The sequence below is a fragment of the Triturus cristatus genome, chromosome 1_2, assembly GCF_964204655.1.
Source record: "Triturus cristatus chromosome 1_2, aTriCri1.1, whole genome shotgun sequence".
NCBI classification, from domain to species: Eukaryota; Metazoa; Chordata; class Amphibia; order Caudata; family Salamandridae; genus Triturus; species Triturus cristatus.
Window position 1 is genome coordinate 858,090,948 of NC_140580.1, and position 27,212 is coordinate 858,118,159.

At 44.7% G+C, this 27,212-nt stretch overlaps 1 protein-coding gene across 1 annotated transcript in view; it reads right to left on the reverse strand.

Moving 5' to 3' along the window:
* Window positions 1-408: 408 nt before the first annotated feature.
* Window positions 409-27,212, reverse strand: part of EMC1 (ER membrane protein complex subunit 1) — a 281,531-nt gene continuing 254,727 nt past the window's right edge. Inside the window, exons 21-23 of the mRNA XM_085609063.1 lie at window positions 24,588-24,672; window positions 6,685-6,814; window positions 409-1,714 (exon numbers count right to left, since the gene is read on the reverse strand). Of these exons, the coding sequence (XP_085465189.1) occupies window positions 1,535-1,714; window positions 6,685-6,814; window positions 24,588-24,672 (395 nt within the window). The 3' untranslated portion in view covers window positions 409-1,534. The remainder of the gene's footprint in view (window positions 1,715-6,684; window positions 6,815-24,587; window positions 24,673-27,212) is intronic.

The window sequence follows — 27,212 nt, forward strand, 5'->3', positions numbered from 1 at the left end:
AGAAATAAGGGAGTACCTTGAACAAAATCATAAGATCACCTGATTGTACACATGTATTTGCTGTATTCTTTCAGTGAAGGTCAGCACTGGTAAACCACTTGTAGGGATTCCACTTTAAGAGACATTGGTGCCCTTTATTCACCACTCCAGACTAAGTTTTAAGGAGTGAATTTAAACTTAAGTCAAAGTTCTGATTCGAAAGCCATTGAAGGCACATCAACAAATCAAGGCACATCAACAAATCAAGGCTGTTTTGTGTAACTATAGAATAAGTTACACACACCGAAGACCTATTTCCCAGTACAATCGCTATTCCTATCTTCCCACACCACCCAATATAATTCGTAATGTGGTATTGGGAAGGAAGGACGAACACACCAAAGCTAAAAACTTAGTTCACACAGGCAGTTTAAATCAGAATTAAGCTTTTAATTTATTCCCACTTGTTCTTGATCTGAATCTTCAAGATCACAGATAGCAAAAAAATTAGTTCATGAGTTATTTACAGCAATATCTTCAACCAAACCACATGAACATGGTGTGTAGTATAAAAGTCTATTTCAAAGAAAGGTGTTTATAAAGATGATAATTTCAGATGTGGTCGAATTAAGAGGTTAACATCCACCAATAAGTGGAGAGTGCATAGGCAATGAATATGTAAAGATGATAATCTTGCTTATCGTTGAGATGAGGTCTCAACCAATCTCTATTTAATAGTGTTAGCCTAAATAGAAAAGACACACCTGGCATGCTCACATCTTATGGCAGTTCTTCATATCTTTCCCTCCGATGAGGCATGCCCCAGGAAAATAAACACATTACCTTAACGTCTTTCTTCAAATGCACTCTTTAGTACACCCCCACCAATTTAAACACCCTTCCACTGCCATGTCCCTGTAGAAACAATTTGCGGGCCAATAGTTTGCAGAAGTAGATGTAAAAAATAAAAGCTGAAAGTTAAAGAACTTTCAAATAAATAATAAGACCAGCCCCTCGATAATATAGTAACTGTCATCAATGTTTTGGAATATGGCTGCCATTTAGGTCCTTAGTAGTTGCTTACAATATCCAAGAGCAGCAAAAAAAACCAGCTTTGAATCGTCGTTGTCTGGCTCCCCTTGGGGCCTACGGATATACCGTACATGGTCACTGCAGAGCATCAGCCATTTTACATGGTTTTTGATGACATTATAAGGTAGAGACCTGATGTAATCACATCCTCCTCCACACAGTGTAAGACTTGTAGTTTTCAAGTTGGACAAAGCAGGAAGGGGACAATCTTGACCACAGAATCTCCCATGCCTTCAAGCATGCTTGTGAAACTCAGTCCCTTGAGTACATTCTTCATGGCACTGAAATTCTTTCCCCAGGCTGTTAACAGGAAGAGATGCTTGGCAGAGGTGAGGGGAGGTCGACAACATAAGCTGTTTTTTCTGTTCTGGTCTCCTCCTATTAGCGAGGAATGCTGCATCACATTTTAGAAATATTTCCTATGGCAACATTCCTCTGCCCTCTCCTGCACCTTTGCACGTTTCTACCTCCAAGCTCGATTCAGCAACTTGACCTGAGCCAATCGTTTTGTGATCATTGTAGCGAAGATAAGTCCAAAGAGGACGCTACTGATGAGGATGTAGTCGTAGTCATCCTTCAAGACATCAAACTGCTTGGATGGGTAAACCCGGGTCTGGTAAATATCCAAGCCATATGCCACCACCTGAGAAAGAAAAAAGAAACATCACTAACACACTACAACATGTTACATCAACACACAAAAACATAATCACATAAGAGGTCAGCATTTAGGGGTACCTGAAAATAATAAAGTAGCAATTACTCGCTGCAGGTAGCTGGCTCTGTATATACTATGCCAAAAGATGGATAGTGTGCACAGAGTCCAGGGAGTCCCTAAAGGTATGGCAGAGGTATAAGTAGATAGAACCTTACTTAATTTAATAGTAGCTCGGCTGTGCAGTTAGGCTTATCAGACGGTAGTGTTAAGCATTTATTGTACACACTCAGGCAAAAAATTATGTCAAACACTTAAAGACTGAATTCAGACCAATTGTTAGAATAAAAAGTAGATACTTTGTTGTTTTATTACTAGAACCAAGAATCACTTACTGCAGGTAAGTTTTTTTTTAGTTGGTAAAACTGGCAATACTTTTCAAGAATGTGATATGGTTTTGTAAATGCAGTAAATACAGTTTAAAGAAAGCTTTCTGTAACTCAATAAAATAGTTTTTTAGACTTTGCAAGGACAAAGATATGCAATGCAATGTAACGTTACAGTTCAATGTATTCCTATGGAGGAAAACAAGGTTAGTGACTTACAGGTAAGTACTCCGTTTTGAAGTTCAGTATCGGGCTGGTAGCACTTACACAGGGCAGGTGTCAGGTAAGTAAATAGAGTGCACCATCAGCGACACAGTGGCAGCCGCGTGCGGAGGTCAAAGGAGAAATTGGGGCCAATGTAGTGCTAAGGAGACAGGGGGTACTCTGAAGAGCACCAGTCGCAGGTTGCTGGGTCAGGGCCCAGGGATCAAAGGTAGGCACAAGTGGGCCACAAGTAGGCACCAAAAGCGCACCTCCAGTGGCATTCGGACGGCAGGCTGCAGTGCACTAAGTGGCAGTGGGATCCCAATGCAACTCAATGGAGGATGTCGGTCACGGAAAAATGCTGCATGCTCGGAACAGGAGGCTTGGAGAAGAGGCCCAGTGACCAGAAGGTGAGGTTGGAGGGCTGCCGGACACAGAGACACCATTGGCCGGGCACCCCAAGGCCAGAGGGCTGCAGGTGCAGGGGTGTCTTTTCGTGTTGCGTTTTACCCACCAGATGCGGTCGGGGGACCCTTCAAGTTAAGGCCGTAGGCGTCGAGGTGAAGAACTGAAGAAGTCATCCAACGCTGGATCCCAGGTCAGAATCGCCGGGGGGACTTCTCTGTAGTGTTGGGCCACTAGTACTCAGGCCGTAGGCGACAGGTGCAGAGTGGCTGCAGACATACAGTTCCGTCCTGATCCAGTGTCTGGGCTGGTGCTTGTTGCTGGACAAATATGGTGTCCATGGGACATCAGACTGTTTTTATAGGCAGGGCAGGTCCCCAGGGTTTCTGGAGGCTGTTGGCTGCAGGACACGCCGGGTTCAGCTTGCAGGAGTTCCGATGCGGGACACAGGCTGGTAGGGCGGGGCCAAAGTAGTTGTCGTCTTCCTCTTCACTGCAGCACGGCCCTTAGGTACTTCTTGTTGGATCTCAAGAGGCATGGTTCAATGGTGTCCCTAAATACTAGATTTAGGGGTGTTACAGGGATGTGCAAGTCGGGACCAATGGGTTCCTTCCCTGGGGTGTCTACACCCCCCATTATGCCACCCTCCAGTGGGAAGGGGCATAGACCTCTTCCCTTCACCTTCAAGATGGAGGGGACTGAGATGTGTGCTTCACTTCACCTTCCCAACCTGAGGGGTGAAGTTGGCAAAGGCGGGCACACCTCCTTTCCTGAGTAGGTTTTCCAGTCGATTCTCCCACCCAAAGTGGGGGCCAATTGCGGATAGCAGCAAAAGGCTGGGGGTAGCTAACAAAGGTGGTAGGCGTTTGAAGCTTCCCCTTCATGGACCCTGCCTATCCTAGGGAAGGATGCATTACACCTCTGCCCAGGATGAGCTTTGTTTCAGGACTTGGAGAGCGGAGGCTCTCTACCCAGGGTTCCAGAAACCTGTCTGGTGTTGGCAGATGGCTGGTAGCCAGTCAGGAACCACACCAGGGTTAATCTTTTTTCAATGCGTCATCTCTAAGATGCCCTCTGAGTGCATTTTACATTAAATCTCACACTGGCATCAGTGAGGGTTGAATGTGCTGAGAAGTTTGGCACCAAACTTCCCAGTTTTCAGTGGAGTAATCCTGGGGCTGTGGAGTTCGTAATGACAAACTCCCAGCGCCTATACTCAAATGCTTCATTGCATGTACAATGCTTGTGCATGGCACAGACCCTGTAGGAGCATATTGCTCATGTAGCTATGCCCTCACCAGTGGTATGGTGCACCCTGCCCTTAGGGTTGGAAGGCTTGCTAGAGGGGTGACTTACCCATGCCACAGGCAGTGTTGGGGGGCATGGCACCCGGGGATGGTTGCCAGGTCGACTCGAGTTTAGTCTGCACCAAAACACGCAGCCTGCAAGGTCAGTGCATGGGTGTTCAGTAGAGGGGTCTCTGAGGGTGGCATAATACATGCTGCAGCCCTCGGAGGCCCTCCCTGGTCACAAGGCCCTTGGTACCAGAAGTACCTTTTACAAGGGAGTTACACGTGTGCCAATTGTGGTACCGTTTTGGGAAAGAACACAGGCTCTGCGAACATGATCGGCAGGGACCCAGGGCACACTCAGTCTGGTTGGCACCATGTATCTGGCAAAAAGTTAGGGAGTAACCATGCAAAAAGGGGCAACTTCCTACACTCGACATAGTGACTCTTCTACTTCTATTCTGAGGTCTCCTCAATTCCCCAAGCTGATGAAAGGGAATAAAGTCATTTTTTTAAACCAGGAAGAGCAGATGTATACACCTATCTGTCTGCACCGAGGCTATGCTCCAACATTCCAAAAGGCTGCCTAAGTTTCCAATTCTTTATCCCGTCTTCTTGGCGGTAGGACATACATAAAGAGCTGGGATTAACTTTAGGTCACCTGGCACAGAATGGTCTGCGTCATTAGGAGCGTTAAAAGCCTTACAGCAAGACATTTTTCTCAAGCGCTGTGTCCACCCGAGGACCGAACAGGTGCTCTTTGTCAAATGGGAGATTGAGAATTGTTTGTTGCACTTCAGGTTTGAAACCGGAGACACACAGCAGAGCAGGTCTACTTAAAAGGACACTGGTGTTTATACCTCAGGCTGCAGTGTCTGCTGGGTCTAGTGCACACTTAATTGAATTGTTAGTGAGGAGTTTTCCCTCATTAACAATTTCAAAACCCCTTTTTTTTACATCGTTCAGAGACATGTTTGAGGGGCTACTCCATCTCGTCCCAATGTGCCCTGTCGTATCTAGCTAAAAAGGCGTGGCTGTTGCCAAATACGCCAATGATTTGCAGATGGTGCAGCTTTTTTTTCCCCAAAGGCATCAATGAGCTCTGATTCTTTTTCTTGGGGGGGGGGGGGGGGGGATGGGGAGGAGAATGCATCCCCAATTGTCTGGGAGTTTGCTCTTTTGAGTGCATTGGCCACTTTTAGGAAACCTGGTGTTAACTGTCCCCTGATGTATGTAAGATCAGATGGTGCAGCCTTGTACTTTTTATCCACTCAGTGTAATAATTTGTGTCTTGACAGGGTCTTTAAAAATGTCATCTACATGACACAACATTTCTTTAAGGATTGGCAAATATTGTGACCCCCCTTGAGCAGTGCAGAATGTTTCATAAATAAAGTAATCTTCCATGGGGTCTTTATGTAAAGGCACATTATGAAAAATTGCAGCTCTGGCTATATATCCCCTTGTGGCTCTATGTCATATACATCCCAAGCATCCCCAGGATGTATGCCCTCTGGTATGATATTCTTCTCATCTATTATGGGTGAATGAAGAGATATATAGCCACCCTCAGAATGTTGTGGTGAATCAGGTGGTGGAGTGGCTGGTGGCGGTGGTGTAGGTGTATTTGGTGACGTAGGTAAGGGAATATGCAAAGGGCTAATAGCAATGTCCTTTTTTTCTTCTTCCTAGGAGTTTGTAAAGGAATGTCTATGGCCTCTTCAAAAGTTAATTGTCTTTTAGAAGAATGAGGCTTTCGAAGAATTGGATCTTTGGTTCCAGTTTGAATTTGCAGTGTTTTCTGTTTCGGACCGAACCGTTCCTGCATACCATCAAAGGTTGGTTCTGGTGGAGTTTTCGGTCCGAACGTGTAGCATTTTGGAGCCGAAGAATGTTTTTGTTTCGGTGCCGGTGTGGCCATAACCGATCCATCGTGACCCTTGTCCTTTGGTACTGAAGTGGATGTTCAGTGAACTGTTGAATCAGACTCGGAGGAAGTGAAGGCACCTCCTGTAGGTTGAATTTTTAAGGGACTGGGGGTCGTCCGGGAGATTAAGTGAGCTATTACCCAGAGTCACATTATGCTGAGCTGGCACCAGCGACTGAACCGTGAGCCCCGCGCTCCGGAGTCATCCGCTCTGGCCGTTTCATTACACCTCTCCCTCATTGATAACAGAGCGTGCTCCATTCCAACAAGGGAGGGGATGGATATAAGGGAGGGGATGATATAAAACATGGGATTGGCGCAGATGCTAGACATGGAAAGGGTCTGACAACAGACATGGGTGGCATGGGGGGGCAGGGGGAAATCACATTAAAGGTGAAAAGAGGAATCAGGAGGAGGAATAGGTATATCAAAAGCCAATATGTGGGTAGGTTCAACAGGCTCATCAGGCCAAACAGCATAACATCGTTTTGGATGTGCTGAAAATGTCTCAACACTATTATCTCAGTTACACCAGGCCCTTTCCCAACCATGGTGGTATTTATATCCCCTCATTCAAACAATTTGTTTTGAGTCCAGGCGGTAAAGTACTGCTCAGGTTTCACCACCCAGAGTGCCATTCAGATCTCGCTGAATCTAGATTTTTCTCCCCAAAAAATCCACTGAAAGATTTCGGATTGAAAGAAGCCGATGAACGGAGCTCCCAATCAGTTCAAGCTTAGTACTCACCAGACAGGTGGATTCAAGACCAGAGGGAGCTGTGTAAATCCCCAGCATGTTGGACACAGTTTGGTTGTAGTTGATGAAGCGCTCAGCATGGATCTGCAGGTCTGGAGAGTAAGGTATCAGATTCTCTTCCCTATAAAAGAAAATAAACATAAATTAGAAGGTAACTATGAAAAGTAGTGATGTCCTACACTGAGATGCTTAATTCAGGTGCAACACTATTAGCACACAGCCATTTCACACAGTACAATAATCACAATTCTCCATTCATTGGTGGAAAGACACGAAATTCAGTTCACCTATGTTGCTTCACGTCAAAAAGGATGCAATCCAGAATGACCTCTTTAAACTCTGCAGCTCAGGATTTGAGACCATGAAAATGTACCTCATTACTGTAATTACTAGTTACAGCTCAATGCCAGCTGACAGGACTGTTGCTCAGTAATGGGTAATTTGCAGGATTATGCCACCGAAATGGTCCAGTTGTAGGATCAATGCTCAAATAATTGTCTGCATGTAGGTATCCCTACTATGGCCCACCGACAGGAACAAAACTCGATAATGGTCAACCAGCCACATGATTGAAATTTTTAATTGACAACAATTGGCCAACAATGGTCTAACAGAACCATACCTAAAGAAGGGCTCACCAACAGCATTAAGGTTAAAAAATAGCCCAATTTATTTTTTTACTTTTCTTTTTAGTTGAAACTAAAAAAAAAATTGAAATACAAGAACAATGGTAATACCTTCTTATTTTAATATGGGACTTCAATATGGAACCTATTTTAATGGGGTGACGGCTATTTCATAGGAAAGGGAGAGAATCCTTTATTAATAACTTTTGCAAAGTGATCCCTTTTGGGGCAGGTCAACCCAGTTTTCCATTTTTGAGGATTAACCTGCTGGTAACCCTTGAACTCCATCACTAGGACACTGCTATCCAGTGCACAAAATATGTGCTCTGACCCCTAAAACATGTATCAATTGGCTTGAAAAACGATTGCCAGATTTAACTTTCCTATAAGGTCATAGTAAAGGGTTCAGAAGTAAACCTCAGCATGAAAAGGTAAATCAAACACAAGGAGATGATGGACGGAGTGCTGAAACTTTTCAGACACTCACCTCCAGTCACAGATCTGGGTTGAATCCATCATCCCTCTTTAGCTCACTTTGCCACCCCAGTTCAGATACAGCTATTTGCAAATCAGTCTTGACCGTGTGCCTCATTGGAACAGCCCAGCCCGAACTGACAAGCCAGGTCTTCACTCGACCGGAAACAAGCATCCTGGGACTGGTTTTGGGGTAATACCTCTTATCAGCCAGGCTAGCTTGAATCCAGTGGCAAAGTGAGCAAAGGACCCATGTCCGGGCATACCCTGCCAACATAGGGTGAACAAAGCAAAGTGAGCTAAAGAACAATGATGGATTCAACCCAGATCTGTGACTCGGGGGTGAGTGTCTGAAAAGTTTCAGCGCTCCGTTCATCATATCCTTGTGTTTGCTATGAAAAGGTAAATGCCACTTGTGTAATGCAGCATCTACTATGCCATTCACTAACATTGGCAGTGAAACCAAGGCTTCATGCCTACTCCGTGTAGCTTGACAGCAGCCGCTTGAACCCTGCCGCGCAGACTGTTAAAAACCACCCTTACAACAGATAGAAAAACCTGGTTTAAAGTATTCTATATATCATACCCAAGGTGCGTTTTCGTCCGGCAGAGCCACGCCGGTAAAAATGAACAGGGGTTCGCCTTACGGGAAGAAAGGAACGCACTCACTCGATTGCAGGAATTGAAGCCGATTTATTATCAGATGTTAACTGGCAGTTAACATCTGATAATAAATCCGCTTCAATTCCTGTAATTGAGCGAGTGCGTTCCTTTCTTGCCGTAAGGCGAACCTCTGTTCATTTTTACCGGCGTGGCTCTGCCGGACGAAAACGCACCGCCCCCAGTTCAAGAGCGCCAGCGTCAACCAAGTGGGCCAGCTTGTGGAGATATATATATATATATATATATATATATATATATATATATATATATTCACTGAAAAAACCATAGGTTTCACACATGTTATAGTTAGCTGGACATTTCACTCGTAAAAAACCATTGAAATATTACATCACTCATGACATCTCAAATTACATCACTGATGACATCATCCAGTGAATCTGTGTCTTTCTGAAAAATAAATATTTTTTATATATGTATATCTAAAGGTTAATGGAAGAATAAATGGGTAAGTAAGTGTCTAAATGGATGTTTTTTTTTGTAAAATTAATTGTATAACTGACTTATTAACATTATCTTAGTGAATACAGTGATGTAATATGTGACATCATCAGCAGTGGATTGCGGTCACGCGAGTTATATTTAGCAGAACTAACTATAACGGGGGAATTTCAATGGTTTTTTACGAGTGAAATGTCCAGCTAACTATAACATGTGTGAAACCTATGTTTTTTTCAGTGAATTTGCAAGGTTTTTAAAATGCTAATTCCTAACTATAACGTGTGTGAAACCTATGGTTTTTTAAGTGAATTTGCAAGGTTTTTTAAATGCTAATTTCTAACTATAACGTGTGTGAAACCTATGGTTTTTTAAGGAAATTTGTAATGTTTTTTAAATGCTAATTTATGTATGTATTATTATATTTTTTATATATTTATTTTACAATAAACTACCTATCTATATAGTTATAGATTGACTGTATCCTGTAATATGGAATAGCTCGTTTCAAATGTTTTTTTTTTTTAAGGGTTTTTCTCCGTGCGCGCACCCCGCGATTTTTTGAAAAAAAAAATTAAATGTTTTTTTCACCCTTCGGGGTCCTTCAGGAACTCTCTACCCTGCCCCCTTTTCACGTTCTCCACCTTTGTTTTTCACTGCCACACACAAAATGGCGTCCGACACTTCCTTATTTCGACCGATTCGAATGTTGACTGACATCTAACCACCAATCAGAATTACGCTCGTGCACGGCACGGTGCGCGCACGGTGCGCGCCTATAGATATTTATGTACTTTTAACTGCAATTTTCTCAGAAACTACTGAACAGATTGACACCATATATGCAAAAGGCACATGCCTGACCTGAGGACTACCTCTGCCAAATTTCAAGTAATTCTGTTCAGCCGTTCGGGCTGTACCTTCGACTAAAGGTCCTATGGGAAAATGCATGGGGAAAGCGCGTTTTGAGAACCCCTTTTTTCTCAGCCCCCGCTTGACGAATCACCCCGAGACTTTCAGGGTAGGAGCTGAGCGGAGTGCCCCATTAGTTTTGAAAAATTCGCGAGGATTCGTCAACCGGCGCCAAAGTTATTCAAAATAGAATTTTCAAATTTCCTATGGGAACTCGGTCCTGACTATAACTATCTAGATTATATATATATATATATATATATATATATATATATATATATATATATATATATATATATATATATATATTCCACACGCACACCTTCGTAGTACCGAAAGAAAATCCAGGACTCTCAGGATTTGTTTAGAAAAGGATTTATTGGGCTGTGTCACGCCTCACCAACGCGTTTCGCTAGATAGCTTTTTCACGGTATGGCGGCAGTCTCATTTTCCTTGTTTACATACTGTCCCAAAATTGGGAAGATCAGGAAGATAAGATCGTCATATGGGCCAGGTTCATAGACGACATATTTTTAATTTGGAAAGGTGATGAAGAGTCAGTTTTAACCTTTATTGACTCTCTTAACAATAATGACAAGAACTTACAATTCACCTCCCAAATTAGTGAGTCTATGATTGTATTTTTGGATGTGGAGATTTTGGTTTTCAACAACTCATTGATTACAAAGTTGCACAGAAAGCAAACAGCCGGGAACAGCTTACTTAATGCTCAAAGCGCTCATCCATCTAGCCTGATTCGAAGTATCCCCTATGGGGAACTAATCAGAGCTAAGCGCAATTGTAGCACTACTGAAGAATATGAACAAGAGAAAATTGTAATGAGCATAAGATTCAAACAACGTGGTTACTCTGATAAGATAATTAAACAAGCAATCACCAAGGCAGACTTATTAATAAGATCTAATCTTTTACACTCCAAACCTGTATTACTTGAATCTAAAGATTCTGTCAGATTCATTACCACTTTTTCAAAAAATGCTTTTCATATTAGGAAACTTTTTGAGAGAAGTTGACATATTTTAAAAAGTGATTTGATTCTTAGTGAATATTTAAATGATTCACCACAGATAACTTTTCGCAGATGTCATTCCTTGAAAGATGAATTGTGTAATAATATGATCACTGCCACTAATACTGGTCTACAATCGAGAACAAGTGGTTTTGTTACTTGTAAACGATGTAAGGCGTGTGCCCAAAGTGTAGATTGCAAAAAATTCAGAGTATCAGGCAACAAGAGAGATTTTGAAATCAGAGGGAATTTCGGTTGCAAAACCGATTATTGTGTGTACTGTTTAATCTGCCCATGTGGTAAATTGTATATCGGTAGTTCAATACATCCAGCCAAGAAGAGAGTCCTAGAACATCTACGCGCGATTAAAAAACATGACGTGCAGTACCCTGTAGCCCGTCATTTCTTTGAGGTACATGGGCAAAATGAAAAACTTTTATCCTATGTCGTTATAGATGCAATTGTACGGCAAGACAGAGAAGGTGACAGACAGCGCCTTTTAAGACGTCTTGAATCAAGATACATAATCGATTTCGATACTATGATGCCCGAGGGACTTAATTCGAGTGAAGAAATGGCTGTACACCTATGATAAAATAATAGTTGTAAGAATCATGTGCTGTTCTATTTTCTGCTTTTTTAGATGTTATCTTGCTATTAACACGTATATTTTTGTATGGTTTTTTTTTTATATATTTAGCACTATTTCAGGATAAGGGATCTTAGCCTGTACAGTTAAAATGAATTTTAATGCGGTGAATGCCTCTATTTTCCTATAATGTAGGACAATGTTAAAATTGTTAAAATGAATGGTCTAAGAGATTTCGACGGCAATTGATATAAATTTGCACAGATAATGAGCTCAATGTCACTTCGGCCCACTTGGGCGAGACTTTAGCCAATAGGACAGTAACAACATTGAAAGAACATAATCACATATGCCACAAGTCCACAGCACTATTTGTTGATTATATGAAGGATATCGTTTTTTAAGTGCAATTGTGTTAAGATAATTAGAGTACCACTTACTGAATAGGTTGTTTAATCGTACACAACTTAATTACGTTATTGAATTTAAAGTTAGAAATAGCTTTATTTCAAATTGTGTTCAACAAAAAAAATTTTTAGTGGCATTGTGATCTAGTGTAACTAAAGCCCACTTGGGCATGAAATTCAAACATGTCAACAATGCTTTATTGACAAACAGTGACTGATAATGAACTCAATTTTCAAATAACTGTGAGCATATTACATTGTGAATATAAAATGTTGTGCTATTATTTTGGTTTTGTAACAAGGTCATAATATTTCATCTATGACCCTCGTTATGCTGTTGTTTCTCTATAAATGCGCATTAATTCCGCTTTAGTTAACAACATGCCAAGATGGCGCCTGTACATACAACATAAGATCAGTGTATCAATTCAGTCCTACTTTTATGTCAGCCCTTTGAGGCAGTATGTAAACAAGGAAAATGAGACTGCCGCCATACCGTGAAAAAGCTATCTAGCGAAACGCGTTGGTGAGGCGTGACACAGCCCAATAAATCCTTTTCTAAACAAATCCTGAGAGTCCTGGATTTTCTTTCGGTACTACGAAGGTGTGCGTGTGGAATACAAGGGAAACGGAGCCCGTCCAGGACCGCCACGTGAGAAGCTCCAGACTTCCGTATATCAGCGTTCAGATATATATATATATATATATATATATATATATATATATATATATATATATATATAATGTTCTTATAATCTTTTTACTTAGCAGTTGTTCAGTTCACAGCTTTTCAGTACGAATGAAAAGCAAATGCAATAAGCCACTCGCGTGAGGCATTAACATTTCATTTTTTTCCATAGTGGTCTGCTTCAGGCAGGACTTATGCACCACAAGTACCGTACAGCATATTCCCTCGGATCGGTCCCATTTGGAGCAACCCAGGACCTTCCCTCCCACATCTCCCCTGACCCTTCAAGACCCCCTATAGTGTGTTCAGCTACCCCAAATGTTGTCAAACGTACGGGGACATTCCCTACTGTAGTGCCAGAGGCACTCCCATACATTGGGACCAAGTGATGACCTTTGGCTACCATTGTTTTAAATGACTTTAGGTGTTTTACTTTACTCTAGCCTGATGTACGACATCATGTTTCCTGTATGTGCACTTTGCCTTGAGGTTTTATTTCGTGTCTCCTTGTAGCTTCAGAGTGGGAGTGATTGCTTTTTACAGCCTTGCCAGGAACAGAACATTGGGGATGTGCGTTTGAAAGCATGAGTGAGAAAGGTGAGGCATGTACTTATCTGTCTCAGAGTGTAGTGTTATATGCAGTGGTGCTCAAATTTGCATTATGTTGTACAATGGGAAGTTCTATGAAGTTTCTACTATTGGCTTTGACATGCCCTCCTGCCATTGTGTCTAGCATGAGCTTTGCACACACAAACATGCCCCAGATAACTCATGTTATTTTAGGTTATTCATATTCAAGATTGTTTTCTGTACTTTGGAGAGGTTTTCTACTTTCTCAAGCTTTACTAAGATAAGGGGCTGGAGCATATGGGAGCGCAGAAGAATATGTGAGAACTCCTTTGCCTTTGGAATGCTTGTGGGAGATCGGCCAACTCCAATAAGTTTCCTTGGTGCAGATTAGGTTTTCTTGGAAACGTGTGGTGCATTGAGATTTTAAAACTGCGGTCTGTTGACTTGGAAAGCGCGATTCTGGACCTGAAGAACGGACGTGTCTTATTCAGCGCGGCAGTTCCTGGCTTGCTGAGTCTCTTGACCCTGGCAGTGAATCCCTCAGTCTGGTGTGGGCTAAGATGAAGTTATTGCAGCTGGTGATGTATTTTCTCTGATTATTGGCATTGTGGTGTGTGAATGTGCGTGTGCACATTCAAGTCTCCAGTGGTCATAATAATCTGTGGTATTCTATGTATATATCTTTATATCTTTTCATGCGTTTCTATCTTTATCTATATATGTGTTTATCACCAATTGCCCTAAAGCTTCCAGGACGCACCAGCTGCAGATCAACCATCCTGCTTTCAAGGATATCAATCGTCCCAACATCAAGGTGAATATTGGTGCCTTGCCTGATGTGTTTCAGAGCCTTCTGCCCCTTAATCATAGGCTGCTGCTTGAAAGTGAAGTCGCATTTGCTCTTTTATTCAATTTACTTTGCACGCTTTTGATTGGTTCTTTAACCCAAAGTGGGCTGCACAGTTTGTAAATACTTATGATGCATGCTGGGAATTGTATTCTACCAAGACCCTTTCAATTAGATCACTTAAAAATGTATTTGTTTATTTTATTATAAGCCTTCAGCTCTTTAGCAGAACAGTAAACAGAGGACACTTTCCCAATTTACATGATATAGCAATTACAGTGTTATGCAGTATTCGTACATCATAAATGTAAACATTAAGGTAGACAAGAATAATTCCAGGACTTGTCTGCATCGCTCCCCATCTCCCATTTGGCCTTGGATGTAACATGCGTCGCTGATCTAACAACAGAAGACCCCTATGAATTATGGAGTAGCACACAGTCCAGCGCCCCCTCACAGCACACCTTATATCTTTTGCCCCCTTCTGAGTAAACGGATACAGTGCTAATCGTCTGAGTCGGGGGCTCCCTTTTCTGGACATTAATCGCCTGTGGAGACAGCACCACTGTCTTTGGTAGTTCTATATGTATGGTATAGGGACCAGAAATTCTTAGGTCTATTGCGGGGAGGGAGGAGTTCACTGTAGTTCTCAGTTTGGGTGCTGCAGTACAGCATATCATTTGCCCACTGAGCTGTAGTAGAGAGCGGTCCTTTCAACCAGCATATCACAACTCTGCGCTTTGCCAATATCAGGCCCATGTCGACTAATTTGCGCACCTCTTTAGGTATGAAATTAGAGTAACCCAGGAGAGCAAGGGCCGGTTTCGGCACAATTGCCTGCCCAGTTATGGCTGCCACTTCGGCAAAGACTTGTTTCCAAAACCTCGCAATCCACAGGCAAAACCACGCCATAGGCATAAAATCAGCCACCTGCTCGTTACAGCGCTCACACTTCGACTCTTCCCGTAAACCGTATCTGCATAACCTTTACGGGGTGTAGTAGTCCCTATTGAGATACTTGAAGTGGATCAGCCTGTGTCTACCAATAAGGGAGATCCGTTTTGTGCTGGTGCAGCAATACGTCCACATTGCGTCATCTATTTCCCTCTCTAAGGGCCTCATGTAGGTAGCCAAATACCGGTCGGTAACGGCCGATTTTCGGTAATTATACCGTTACCGACCGGTATTTTGGCCATTGGTATGTAGGGGTACAAATTTTGCTTTCGGAATTTACCGAATCGGTAAAATTACCGATTCGGTAAAAATACCGAATTGGTAATGTTACCGAATCGGTAACTTTTCCGAATCGGTAATTTTACCGATTCCGTAAATTCCGAAAGCAAAATCGAGATGTAGGGGGAGTGTGTGTGTGTGTTTAAGAGTCGGTATTTACCACCAACTTATAGTTGGTGGTAAATAATGAATGTATGTGTAAATGCATTTTTACGCGCGTAGCAGTGTGCAATGTGGCATACATACATGCCCTTAGGGCATGTATGTGTGCCACATGTGCACACATGGCCGAATCAGGGGTGCAACAGGGTGTCAATGTGACACCCTGCCACCCTTGTATGTGTTCCCCCCATTACCGAATCGGTATTTACCGATTCGGTAATGAGGCATACCTTCCCATCAATGGGAAGGTATGCCTCATTACCGAATCGGTAAATACCGATTCGGTAATTACCGACTAGTAACGATTCGGTAAAAAATACCGACTCATTACCTACATACCAGTTACCACTTCTAAAATACCGATTCGGTATCGTTCGGTATTTTAGAAGTGGTAACTGGTATGCTACCTACATGAGGCCCTAGATGTTTTAGCCATGCCAGGCAGACCTTGGTAAAATAGTTCTCTCTATAAGACATGGTTAGCTTGTAGAGTTTAGAAACTATTCTCGTCGGTTCACCGGCTTTTATAACATAAGAAAGGGCGGGCAGCTCTGGTGGTTCCGCCAAGTCTTCCCCTAGTATCTGAAGCATCGCATGCCTGGTTCTAAGAAATTAGTATTTTGTAAGTAGGGTGGGTATTGCGTCCCCAATGTCCAGATCATCCCAGCTTTTCGCAGCGCTTCCGCAAACAGATCACCAATGGACCAATCTTCAGTGAGTTAAGCGCACAGACAACTCCCCCATCTCTACATGGGGGCAACCAAAGGCACCAGTCCAGCGGAGCTAGCAGAGAGTACAGGATTACTCCGGCCTGTAACTTTAAGAGGTAGTGCCATGCGTGCACTGTCGTATTGACAGAGTCAAGAATACTCGTCCTACGATCAGGGGGGAAAAAAGCATCATCGGCAATGGGCGAGTCGAAGTCACTGCCCTTGCAATGTACAAGTACGGGACGTCCTGGTGGCCGTGTATCCAGTGGAAAGCATGCGCACTCTGTGCCGCTCTGTAATACAATTCTAGGTCGGGTGTCCCCAGTCCTCCCATGTGATAAGGCAACGTGAGTATTTGCCATCTGACCCTCTGTTGTTTGCCGGCCCATGCCAATTTGATCATCAATGTTGTGAGTCTCTTAAAAAATGCAGTTGGAAGAACCAATGGGATATTATTAAAAAGAAACAGGAAGTGAGGAAGTACTACCATTTTCATTACGGAGACCCTGCCTAGGAGGGAGAGTGGTAACCGGACCCATCTCTCAACCTCATCTTCCAGTTTGCTCACTAGAACGCCATAGTTTTCCCTAAAGACAACGTCAGAGTTCGAGTGAATCTGGATACCAAGGTATCTCACAGAGTCCGTCGTCCATTGCAACGGGTACTCAGGTACGAACTGGGTTGTGGTTGGAGTGAGGGGAAATATAATAGACTTTGTCCAGTTAACCCGCATTCCAGACACCCCTCCGAAATGCACCACCTCCCGTAGCACAGAGGAGAGGTTTTGTTCGGGATCTCCTATATTCAGGAGCATGTCGTCCGCGTAAGTCGAGACTATGAGTTCGTAACCCGGTATGCGCATACCTTTAGATCGGCGATACTCCCGGAGCGCACATGCCAAAGGCTCTGCCACCAGAGCATAGAGAATCGGAGAAAGCGGGCAGCCCCGTCGTGTGCCCCTAGTGATACGCATCGGGTCCGTCACCAGATTGCCAATTTTTATCCGGGCTGTGGGTTCCCAGTAGAGCACCCCCAGCAACTGAAAGAATACCTCCCCTAGTCCCATTCTCGATAACACCTGTCGCATGAAGGGCCATTCAACTGAGTTGAAGGCTTTCTCCATGTCGAGAAACACCGCCACTGCTGGGGTGTCCGGTTTAGTGTGCTGGAGTGCACCAAATACCGTGCTTAAGTTATAAAAGTGAGGTTGCGACCGGGGACAAACCCCGCCTGTTCTGGAGCAACTGGCGTGGGGACCAACGGGACCAGCCTATTCGCCAAGATCTTCAGAAAGATTTTAGTGTCCACATTAAGCAATGAGAGTGGGCGACAGGATGAGCACTCCTCAGGGGGTTTACCCGGTTTCAGTATGGCAACAATTATCGACTCTCTCATCGAAGGTGGCATAGTACCGGACACACAAATCATCAAATAATGTGGATAAGTGCGGCCGGAGCAGGTCCGAATATGCTTTGTAAAAAGCAACCGTCAGCCCGTCTACGCCCGGGGCACTATTTGGTTTCATACTCGCAAGCGCTAAAAGTATTTCATCTTTCTCCAAGGGACGCATCAAGAATTCCCGATGCATGTTAGTTAACCATGGCAGCTTAATATAAGTCAAGTAGTCTAGGATGTCCTCCTCCGTACCTGCACTGCGGGTAGAGTAAAGCTGTGAGTAGAATTGTCTAAATCGCTCCGAAATTGCTAGTTCATCAGAAAGTGTCTCTCCCTCAGCAGATTTGAGTTCCAAGATGAGTATTTGTCTGCGCCTTTTCTTTAATACCTGGGCTAGCACTGCACCCGGGCGCTTGCCTTTCCCGTATACGCGCGCCGTGGCGTATTTGCCAAGTGTGAGAAAGTGGCTCTGTATATACTGTTCCCAAATAGGTACAGGGTGTACAGAGTCCACAGTCCCCAGAGGTTTGGCAGAGGCTAAAGTTAGATATAACCTTACTCTCTAAAGTGGTAGCTTGGTCGAGCAGTAAGGCAGTATCAGAGGACAGTGTAAAGCATTTGTTGCACACACTCAGCCAGCAAATGGTCTCACACACTCAATAACTGAACTCTAGGCAAATGGTTTATAGATATATATAAAACATATATGCTTGTTTTATTTTAGAACCAACAATAGGCATTAAAATATACTTTCTCAGAATGAGATGCTTTATATAATTACTTTTGCAATATGCAATTGACTTTTGTAGAAAGTTACAAGTGGTTGCAAAAGGCAACACAATTCTAAACACAATAATGCATTGAGTTCAATGGAAGTTTCAAGTTATTTGCCACAGATTACTTTTAGGATTACTTTTGGAATTCCAGGACTGGATCCTAGATTCAGTCCTGGGTCAGTACTTGGAATCAAGTGATAAAAGTCGACTTAATTACTGTGATGATTTTTAGACAATATTTTGCTATTTTAAAAAGTTGACACTTAGAAAATATTTCATAGAAAACAGTCAATGATTCCCTATGGCAGAAAATTCAAGTTACAGGTATAGTATGTTCTCGTTACTTTTGTAATCCAGTACTGGGTGCGTAGACTCAGTACTGGGACCTTTATCCAAAACATGTAAGTAATTACGTTTTCAGATATTATACGATTTTTAAAGATATTTAAAGATTGCAGAAATTGACACTTAGAAGAAATTTCGCAGAAAAACAGTCAATGATTTCCTATGGAAGAAAATTGGGTTACTGGTTAAGTACAGTTGTAAGTATTTTTTAGAGTCCGTGCTGGGCACCAAGATCCAGCACTGGGATCTCACCTAAGAACAGGTGAGTATTTTCGTTGTCGTTACTCGGCTGCTTTTTGGTGAATATTTTAAGTTTTGAAAAGTTCACAGAAGAAGTTTCAGGAAAGGCCAGTCAATGTTACCCTATGGAGAAAATTGAGTTATCGGTTTTAAAGGTAAGTACTCGACTGGCAGAGTTAAGGTTCTGGGCATAGACTCAGGGTCTCCCAGGGTCAGGTAGGTACAGTTGGTTCACCCTCAGCGGCACAAGGGCGGCCGGGTGCAGAGAGAGTTAGGCCCAATGTTATCCTATGAGAGGTAGGGGGGCCTTGGTTGGTGGCTGCTGAATAGCAGGCCACGCGGCTGTGGGAGCTGGGCTTAGGGTCAAGGGCAAGTGGGGAAGTAGATAGGTGTAGAGGTTGCACTGCCAGGGCCACTCGGGCGGCAGGGTGCAGGGTGCTTTTGAGCCTTCGGGCGCTCAATTGATTTCAATGGGAAATCTCCGGTTTAGAAAAGGCTGCAAGCTCGGGGACGAAGATTCTTCAGGTGCCACCACTACTTCGAGAGGTAAATTGGGTAGTTGGAGGATAGGTAGGTACCCCGGGATTGGGCACAGGGGGGCGCCGGGTGACGGGGTGCGTTTTGGTGTCGGGAAATCTTACCCTCTGTTGATCGCGGTTGTGTGGGGGGGGCACCTGGTTCTGAGGCTGCAGGCCTTTTTAGGAGTGTCGAGGGAGGTCCTTGGGTGCCGGACTCGGGGTCACAGTCGCCGTGGGGTCGTCCGCGTGGTCTCTGTTTACTCTGGCACAGGCCAGGCTTGGCGAGTGCAGAGTGTGCTGGGTTCGCGGTTCCGGGCTGCTGCCAGGGATTAGAAGTAGTCCCAGGGGGCTTAGAGTCAAAAGGTAGCCAGGTCCTCCGGGGTTTGTGAGGTTGCTGGCCACAAGAGATGCCGGGTTGGAGCAGGAGCAGGTTCGAGGGTCGACAGGCCGGTAGGGTTGGGGCCAAAGCAGTTGGTGTCTTCCTCTTCTTAGCAGCTGCAGGGCAGGTCTTCTTTCTTCTAGCTCTTCTTCGGATTTTGGAATCTGGAATCTGGGGAAGGAAGGTTCAGGGTGCCCCTAAATACTAGATTTAGGGGCGTTACAGGTAGGTGAAGGGCAGGGACCAATGGGTCCCTGTCCTGGAGTGGGTACACCCCCTATCTTGCCTCTCTTCTGTGGGAGGGGGGCAGTAGCCTAGTCCTGATTGGGCAGGGCTTCCCATCTTCAAGACGGCGAGAGCCCGGAGATGTGCTTCACCTCGCCTCCCCCACCTGAGGGGTGGGGTTGGCAGGCTGGCACATCCCCTGTCCTTATTTGGGGTTTCCGGCCATGCTTCCCGCCAGAGTGGGGGGTTGCAGTGGCCAGGGGAAGCTCACAGAGGCGGCATGCCTTTGAAGCTTCCCCCTGCCCATCCTGGAGGAGGAGATTTAGCACCTCGCCCAGGATGTGCATTGTTGCAGACCCAGAAGACAGGGGCTCTCCTACCCAGGGGTCCAGCAACATGTCTGCTGTGTGGCAGCCTAGGCAGCCTCAGAAAAGACGTGGATTGTAGGTTAGGTTTCAGGGGGCATCTCTAAGATGCCCTCTGGGGTGCTTGGTACATTAAATCCCACACTGGCATCAGTGTGGGTTTAATGTGCTGAGAAGTTTGATACCAAACTTCTCAGTCTTCAGTGTTGCCATTATGGTGCTGTGGAGTTCGTGTTTGACGAGCTCCCAGCACCATATACTCTTAAATGGCAACACTGCACTTACAGTGCCCAGGAATGGACCTGGGTACTGTAGGGGCACAGGGCTCCTGCTCCTGTGCCCACACCATTGGCATAGGGCACCCAGCTAGAGGGGTGGCTGATGTATGCCATGGCAGTGTAGGCTGTGGCCATGGCACACAGGTATGTGTGCCATGTCGACTCTTTGTTTTGTCTTGTACTCAGACACTCAGCCTGCAAGGGCAGTGTGTGTAAGGGTACAGGGCCTCTAAGGGTGGCACAATGAGTGCTGCAGCCTTTAGAAGCCTTCCCTGGTCACAAGGCCTTGAGTACCTAGGGTACCATTTACCAGGGGCTGACATGTGGCCAGTGTTTGCCCATTTGTGTTTTGTATTTTAGGGAAGGAACATAGGCCCTGGGCACATGATTGGCAGGAGTCCAGGGCACACTCAGTCAAAGTACATTCAGCAATTCAGAAAAAAGTGGGGGCATACCATGCAAGAAAGATGGCACTTTCTCACACCAAGGTGCTTAATTTCTGCCATCTGCGGTGTCGTGGTATTCTGCTAGCTGGGTTTTGAATTCCCTCAGGACTTCGTCATCAGCGCTAGTTTGTAGTCGCGTCTCCCGAGTGGCTAATACAGCTTCCAAATCTGCAAGCCTCTTACGCAGCACACTAAGAACCCCTGCATGCTTCGACATAGTAACCCCACTGATGTAAACTTTAAAGGCTTCCCAGACCACCTGAAAGCTCTCCACTGAGCCCACATTCTTATCAAAGTACGTTTCGATCGCATCTGCCAGTTGTTCCTTAAATGCCGCGTCCAGCAGAGTGTACAGGGAAAACCTCCAAGTGTAGGGGGAGAATAAGTCTCTGTGGGAGCTCTAAAACTAGGAGGATCGGGGAGTGATTCGAAAGTGTGCGGGGTAGTACTTCACAGGTCCGCGTATACTCTTATAGTTGCCCAGTGGTCAACCAGTAGTCTATGCGTGTATGTAGGTCGTGATATGCCGAATAATGCGTATACCCCCCATCATCTGGTAACCTCCACCTCCATACATCATGTAAGTCTAATTGCGTCATGATGTCTGTGACCATTCTAGCCGCCGCCGTGACATGTCTGGTCGGCCCTCCCGATCTGTCCCAGTCGGGGTGAAGGACCAGGTTTAAATCACCCCCCCAGAGCTGCTGCGCTGCCCCACATTTATATACGTCGTCAGTCAGTGCAGTATAGAAATTGGGGTTATCAAAGTTGGGTCCATAAACATTTATTATAAATATGTCCAGCCCCTGGCCACAGCACTTGGAGATCACATACCGTCCGTCAACATCCATGAACAAGGGGTCAAGTGAGAGAGAAGCTCTTGGGCGGACCCATTTTAGCACCCCTCGAGCATGCGTGGTAAACCCGGCTGCATGGATAGTGCCCTGCAGTCTCCTGCTGCGGGGCATGGGGCTAGTAAGAGGAAGATGCGTCTCCTGCAGTAACGCAACATCTATGTCATGTCTCATCAAATAGGCCAAAACCTTACGCAACTTCCTATGGTCATTAAGACCTCTCACATTCCATGTGAGAGCCCGCAGTTTACCCTGCACAGTAGCGCTATGGGGAGCATTACCTGCAGTCCTGTGATCACGCCCTACCGGACTATTCGTGCCTGCCACTGAAACATATAACTTGTACAATCATCATGTGTAGAAAGTAGTGTCTATAAAAAGTGTCCTGCCCATCAAATCCGCTTCCTGCCCCGCCCCCCACCCACCCACACCTGACCTACCCCAACTGAGCCTAAGCGAAAAACAAGCGAACATGCCCCTTGAACCATCATAGAAAACAGTAATCGCATAAATCACAACAATAATCAAAGAGGTCCCGCCCCCCCACCCCCCAAGGCACAAGGTTCGGTTAAGCGTCACCGCTACCAGCCCCGCCACACTCCTACTTGTATGAGGTGCTGCTAGGCAGGCATACACAGGATTCTTTAGCAGGGGGTATGGACCTGTTCAAAGACAGCGTCCTGCAGTCTGCAGAGCCTGCCCAGTTCGCAGGGCAGTTAGTCACTTCCTTCAGCCTCTCTGAGGTGGGCCAACTACAATCCCCCAAGCGAGGAGCGTCCTGAGGCCCACGGGCACGTTCCAGACACCCCCAAGAGCACACACCTCCTCTGTCTTCGCTCGGAGTCTGGGGGCAGCACAAAGCGACCCTTGCTCTAGAGAGGTGAGGCACCACCAGCCAGCAACAAACTGCGCTCACCTCTCTGGCCAAATTATGCAGTCAGGGGAAAACGCCGCCCCTGTCTCCAAAATGGTGGATCCAACTCGTAGCTCAGCTCGTTTCTCAATGTAGCAAGGGTCTAGCTGAAGCCTTCAGTGGAGCCTCGCACACAGCTCCCCGATAGCGCCTAAGGGAGATTACAGCCGCCCCACCGTTCAACTCTGCCGTCGCGTTGTGGAGGGTCACTGCGCTCTCCCGGAGACTTCGGCAGACATGCCGCCGCTCTACGGCGTCTCCAACTCACGTTTTGGGTATACGGCCGCCTCTCCAGCCCAGGGGAGCCTCTGCCTCCTCACTGCATGCAGATGAGGTCGCCGTCCAGTGCCGGAGCTCCGCTACAGCAATTCGGACCTTTACGGTCGTCCTCAGGGCAACATCCGTTTCAGTGATGCAACGTGTCAGGCTGCCTGGGGTCTTCACGGCAGCCGGGGATCTCGGCCCGCCTCCGCTATGAGCCGGTCGCATTCTCTCGCTCCACCGTACGGGCAGTCGCAGGGGTCGGAGGTAGATCTATCAGCTCTAGGGCTCCCCCGGAGCCGAGGTCAGCCCCAGCGAAGCCGCATGCACTATTCAGATACCGGATAATAGCAATATCGTTTGGTGGTTGTGTGGAGCTTCTCGCTTAAGCAGCCATCTTCGTCGCGAGGAAGCTCTGACCCCCCTTCAATTATATCACTTAGTGTGTTCCGCTTACACTCACATATTAAAAGCATAAGTACTGCTGTTACGGGGATTCTGCTCATGCACAGAACTATGCACATGCCATTTATAAAAGCATAAACTGTTTTAAGTTGACCACATTTAATGTATATATTGAACACCATATGCTCTATTTTTTCATAGGCGTTGCCTAAAATATATTTTGACAGATTGGCAAAAAGAGGAGAGCTCAATAATACCCCTCCGGCAGAACCTTGGCAAAAAATGTCTCACAAGCATTACAGGGGCTCAATTTTGCACGACCATAACAGTGGCTCAGTAAGGTATCACCAGCAGTATGGCAGAACACACATGACCATGAAATCTCTCTTTTACAAGGTCAGGGTACAGGAATGGTTCATCCAGCCACAGGATTGCAATACAGTAAATACTCAACAGGAGGATCAGGGCAAACCTACTGGCCCAATATAGAATTATGCCAACAGGAATGAACTACTTGCTGGACAAATAAACCATAAGAGACTCCACACGACATACTAACAGCTCATCCATAGGATTAGGGAAGAGTAAAGGCCCATATACATATTAAAGACAATAATGTCCCTTTCTCCGGGACAGGGCACAGTAATGACCCATTGGCCAAATTAGGACACATTAATGGATTGTCCATGGAATCACAGCATGGTAACAGCCCTTTGATAATCAAGGAAGAGTAATAGCCCATCAACAGGATAAGAGAACAGTAACGACGACTCAATGAAAAGATATCCAATCAAGGGAATTTGGCTATATATTTCAAATAAGAATATGGCTCATCTATAGAAATGCAAATGTGAAATGTATTGTTTTTGAAAAAGTGCTTTGAGACCCAGCATGTGGACATGAGTATTCAGAGCTTCTGAAGGTCAATTAAGATGCTCTCAAGGAGAATCTATAATTTCTTAAATCACCAGTTCTGCCTTTCAGCCTCGCTTTGATAGTAGAAAGCACCAAACCTTGAACAATGATACAAAGAAATAAAAAAAACAAACAGGCTCAAAGAAATCCATAAACAGAAACTAGTCTGTCTTTCTTCCCATTCACATAAAGACAAGCACATTCGCCATTACCTTGTGTATTCAGTAGGAATTTCAGGGCGTCTAGGATCAAGCAGAGCTTTGGGCAGAGAAAGGATTGCTCCTGAAGGAAGCCCAACTATAAAGAAAAAAAAGCATCAGAGGAGGAGGCTGAAGCATAGATGCTGAAGGTTAATTATGGTATATTCGTGAATGTGGAACAAAATGGTCCAAATACCATAAACTTTAAAAAGGGCATCTCCTGAATATGAACACATTTTTACATCGACTAATTATACAAACTAAGAAATAGCAAATTGTAAACCTACTGCCTCAAAGAGAGTCAATTATAACAGCTGGCCAACACAAAACACATGCACATTGCAGATGGGGTATGGAGATGGTAAAATATTTACAGAGGCAGAAATTATTTTTCCAAAATATTATGCTAAATAGCGCAATTTTCCCCTGTAACACACAGAAAGAGGGAGGAGAATAATTAGATAAAGTAACAAACACCATACTGCACAAAGAAATGGTTGGTAGTGGTGGCAGAGATACATTCTTAATCTCTCAGGGTAAGTATGCATTCTCCCCTGCTTCAGAGAGCAGGTATGGTTAGTATAGCAATATGGTAGTTAAGTAAAACCTAGAGCGATCCAAATGTAGAATTCCAAAGACCAGGACATGTATAATTGGATGAACATGGATTAGATATCACACTCATGATTTGTTTGACACCTGGAGTGCTTCCTTCATTGTGCCCGATGATCGGACGTCTCTGGGAATAGGGTAATGTTAATTAAAAAAGAATCATCATATTAGTTTGCAGAGAACGAATGCATGCCTTTGTAATATAGACACCCTGATTTAACAGTCGGGGATTAAGTCAACATTTTCTGCAACAAAAGGAGGAGGTGCATTTCTACTTCCAAGTAAGAAGGGAGGTAGTGGAAGGTCGGAACTGCCATCTATTTATTAAACAGAAAAATCAGAGCAGCAAAATCCACAATTTGAACAGAGCAAGAGAGAGAGACTCAAATGTGATGTTCATATTAAATCCTTAGGAAGGTTAACTAATACGGCATAGATACACTGACGCCTAGGATCAATCTACAATGGAGTTATGACACAAATATTTTTCTCTCGTTATCTGGTTCAAAGTAAAACCTCAGATTGCTTGATGCAAGGATAAGACTAGGGTGTACGGAGTCCGAATTTAGTCAAAGTTTATCCAATAGAAGATAGGCGTCTTAGAGAATCAGCATACTTCAACACATTTTGGAAGGTCTGCCAGGCAAGGGGATTATTTTGTGGTGTGGTTGTGAGTCCTCAACATATAATAATGTCACAATCTTCATCAGGTCCAGCTAGGTTTCTTTTAAGAAAGCACTGGACTCCGTTCTGGGTAACTGTGGCACAAAACAGTCCGGTTTAACAAAAGGAACAAGTGTGAAGCATTTAGAAGTACCAAAACAAAAGGTAAGTACAAAAATCCAACAACAATTTATAAAAAATAGAGTGTATTTTTAGCTTAAATAGATACAAAACCATATATATATATATAGAGAGAGAGAGAGAGAAAGAGAGAGAGAGAGAGAGAGAGAGAAAGAGAGAAAGAGAGAAAGAGAGAGAGAGAGAGAGAAAGAGAGAAAGAGAGACAGAGAGACAGAGAGACAGAGAGACAGAGAGACAGAGAGACAGAGAGACAGAGAGACAGAGAGACAGATATATATATATATATATATATATATATATGCTACATATATGATTTTTCAAGGGTAAGTAAAATACTTTAACTTTAATCTTTTACATGCAATAGATTAAACACCTATTCGAATCCTCATAATGACCACTCTGGTCCAGGCGTACAGTTTACCTGTCGCAGTCAGCAGTTTTAGGGTTCTCGCTGTACTTTTCTCCTCCTTTAACGCCATCTAGCTAAGAAGTGGTCCTGATGCTGGGGATGGAGGATGCTGAGATACTGAAGCTGAAGATATACTGAAGAGATATTATGAGATTTCTAGAGGCTACCCTGGGACCAACTAAAGAGACCTCTTCGGCCTCGGGGCTCAATACCCAGGTTGCAGCAGGGAGAATCCAGAGCAGGTCCAGTTGCCACTAGTAAACTAGTCTCCCCTTTCAGCAAGTTCAGCGGGTGCTTAAAGGTTAGCAACTTCTTTGGAAGGTTCAGACTTGGTCGGCAAGCAGACACTTCGTCGTTCAGCTGTGGTCAGGTGTCCATGGCAGCTGGGCTCTCGACTGGTGCAGGTTTCTCTAGATTTTGGTGGCCTTATGCTTAACAGGAGGCTAGCCACCTAGCCATTTGAGTCACGTCTTCCGTGCTAGCACAGGTGGAGCGCTTATCCACAAGTGGGCAGAGCAGGCATAGTCCTCTTTGCGGGTCTCTTGGTGCAGCCGGTGCAGTCCAGTCTTTGGTGCAGCCGCTTTTCAGGGTCCAAGGAGCAGCAGGGAAGTCCTCCTTCTGTCTTCTTCCAGTACAGTAATGATCTGAGGACTGTGGGTCTAGGGTGCCACTTTAATGCTTTCTCGTTTGCGGGAGAAGGACACTCTCTAGCCAAGGAGGCAATAGTTCCCACAAGGATACCCTTCTCATTTTAGATCACTTTCTGGGGGTTTGGCCACCAAACAATCCCTGAATACCCCTCCCTATTTAAT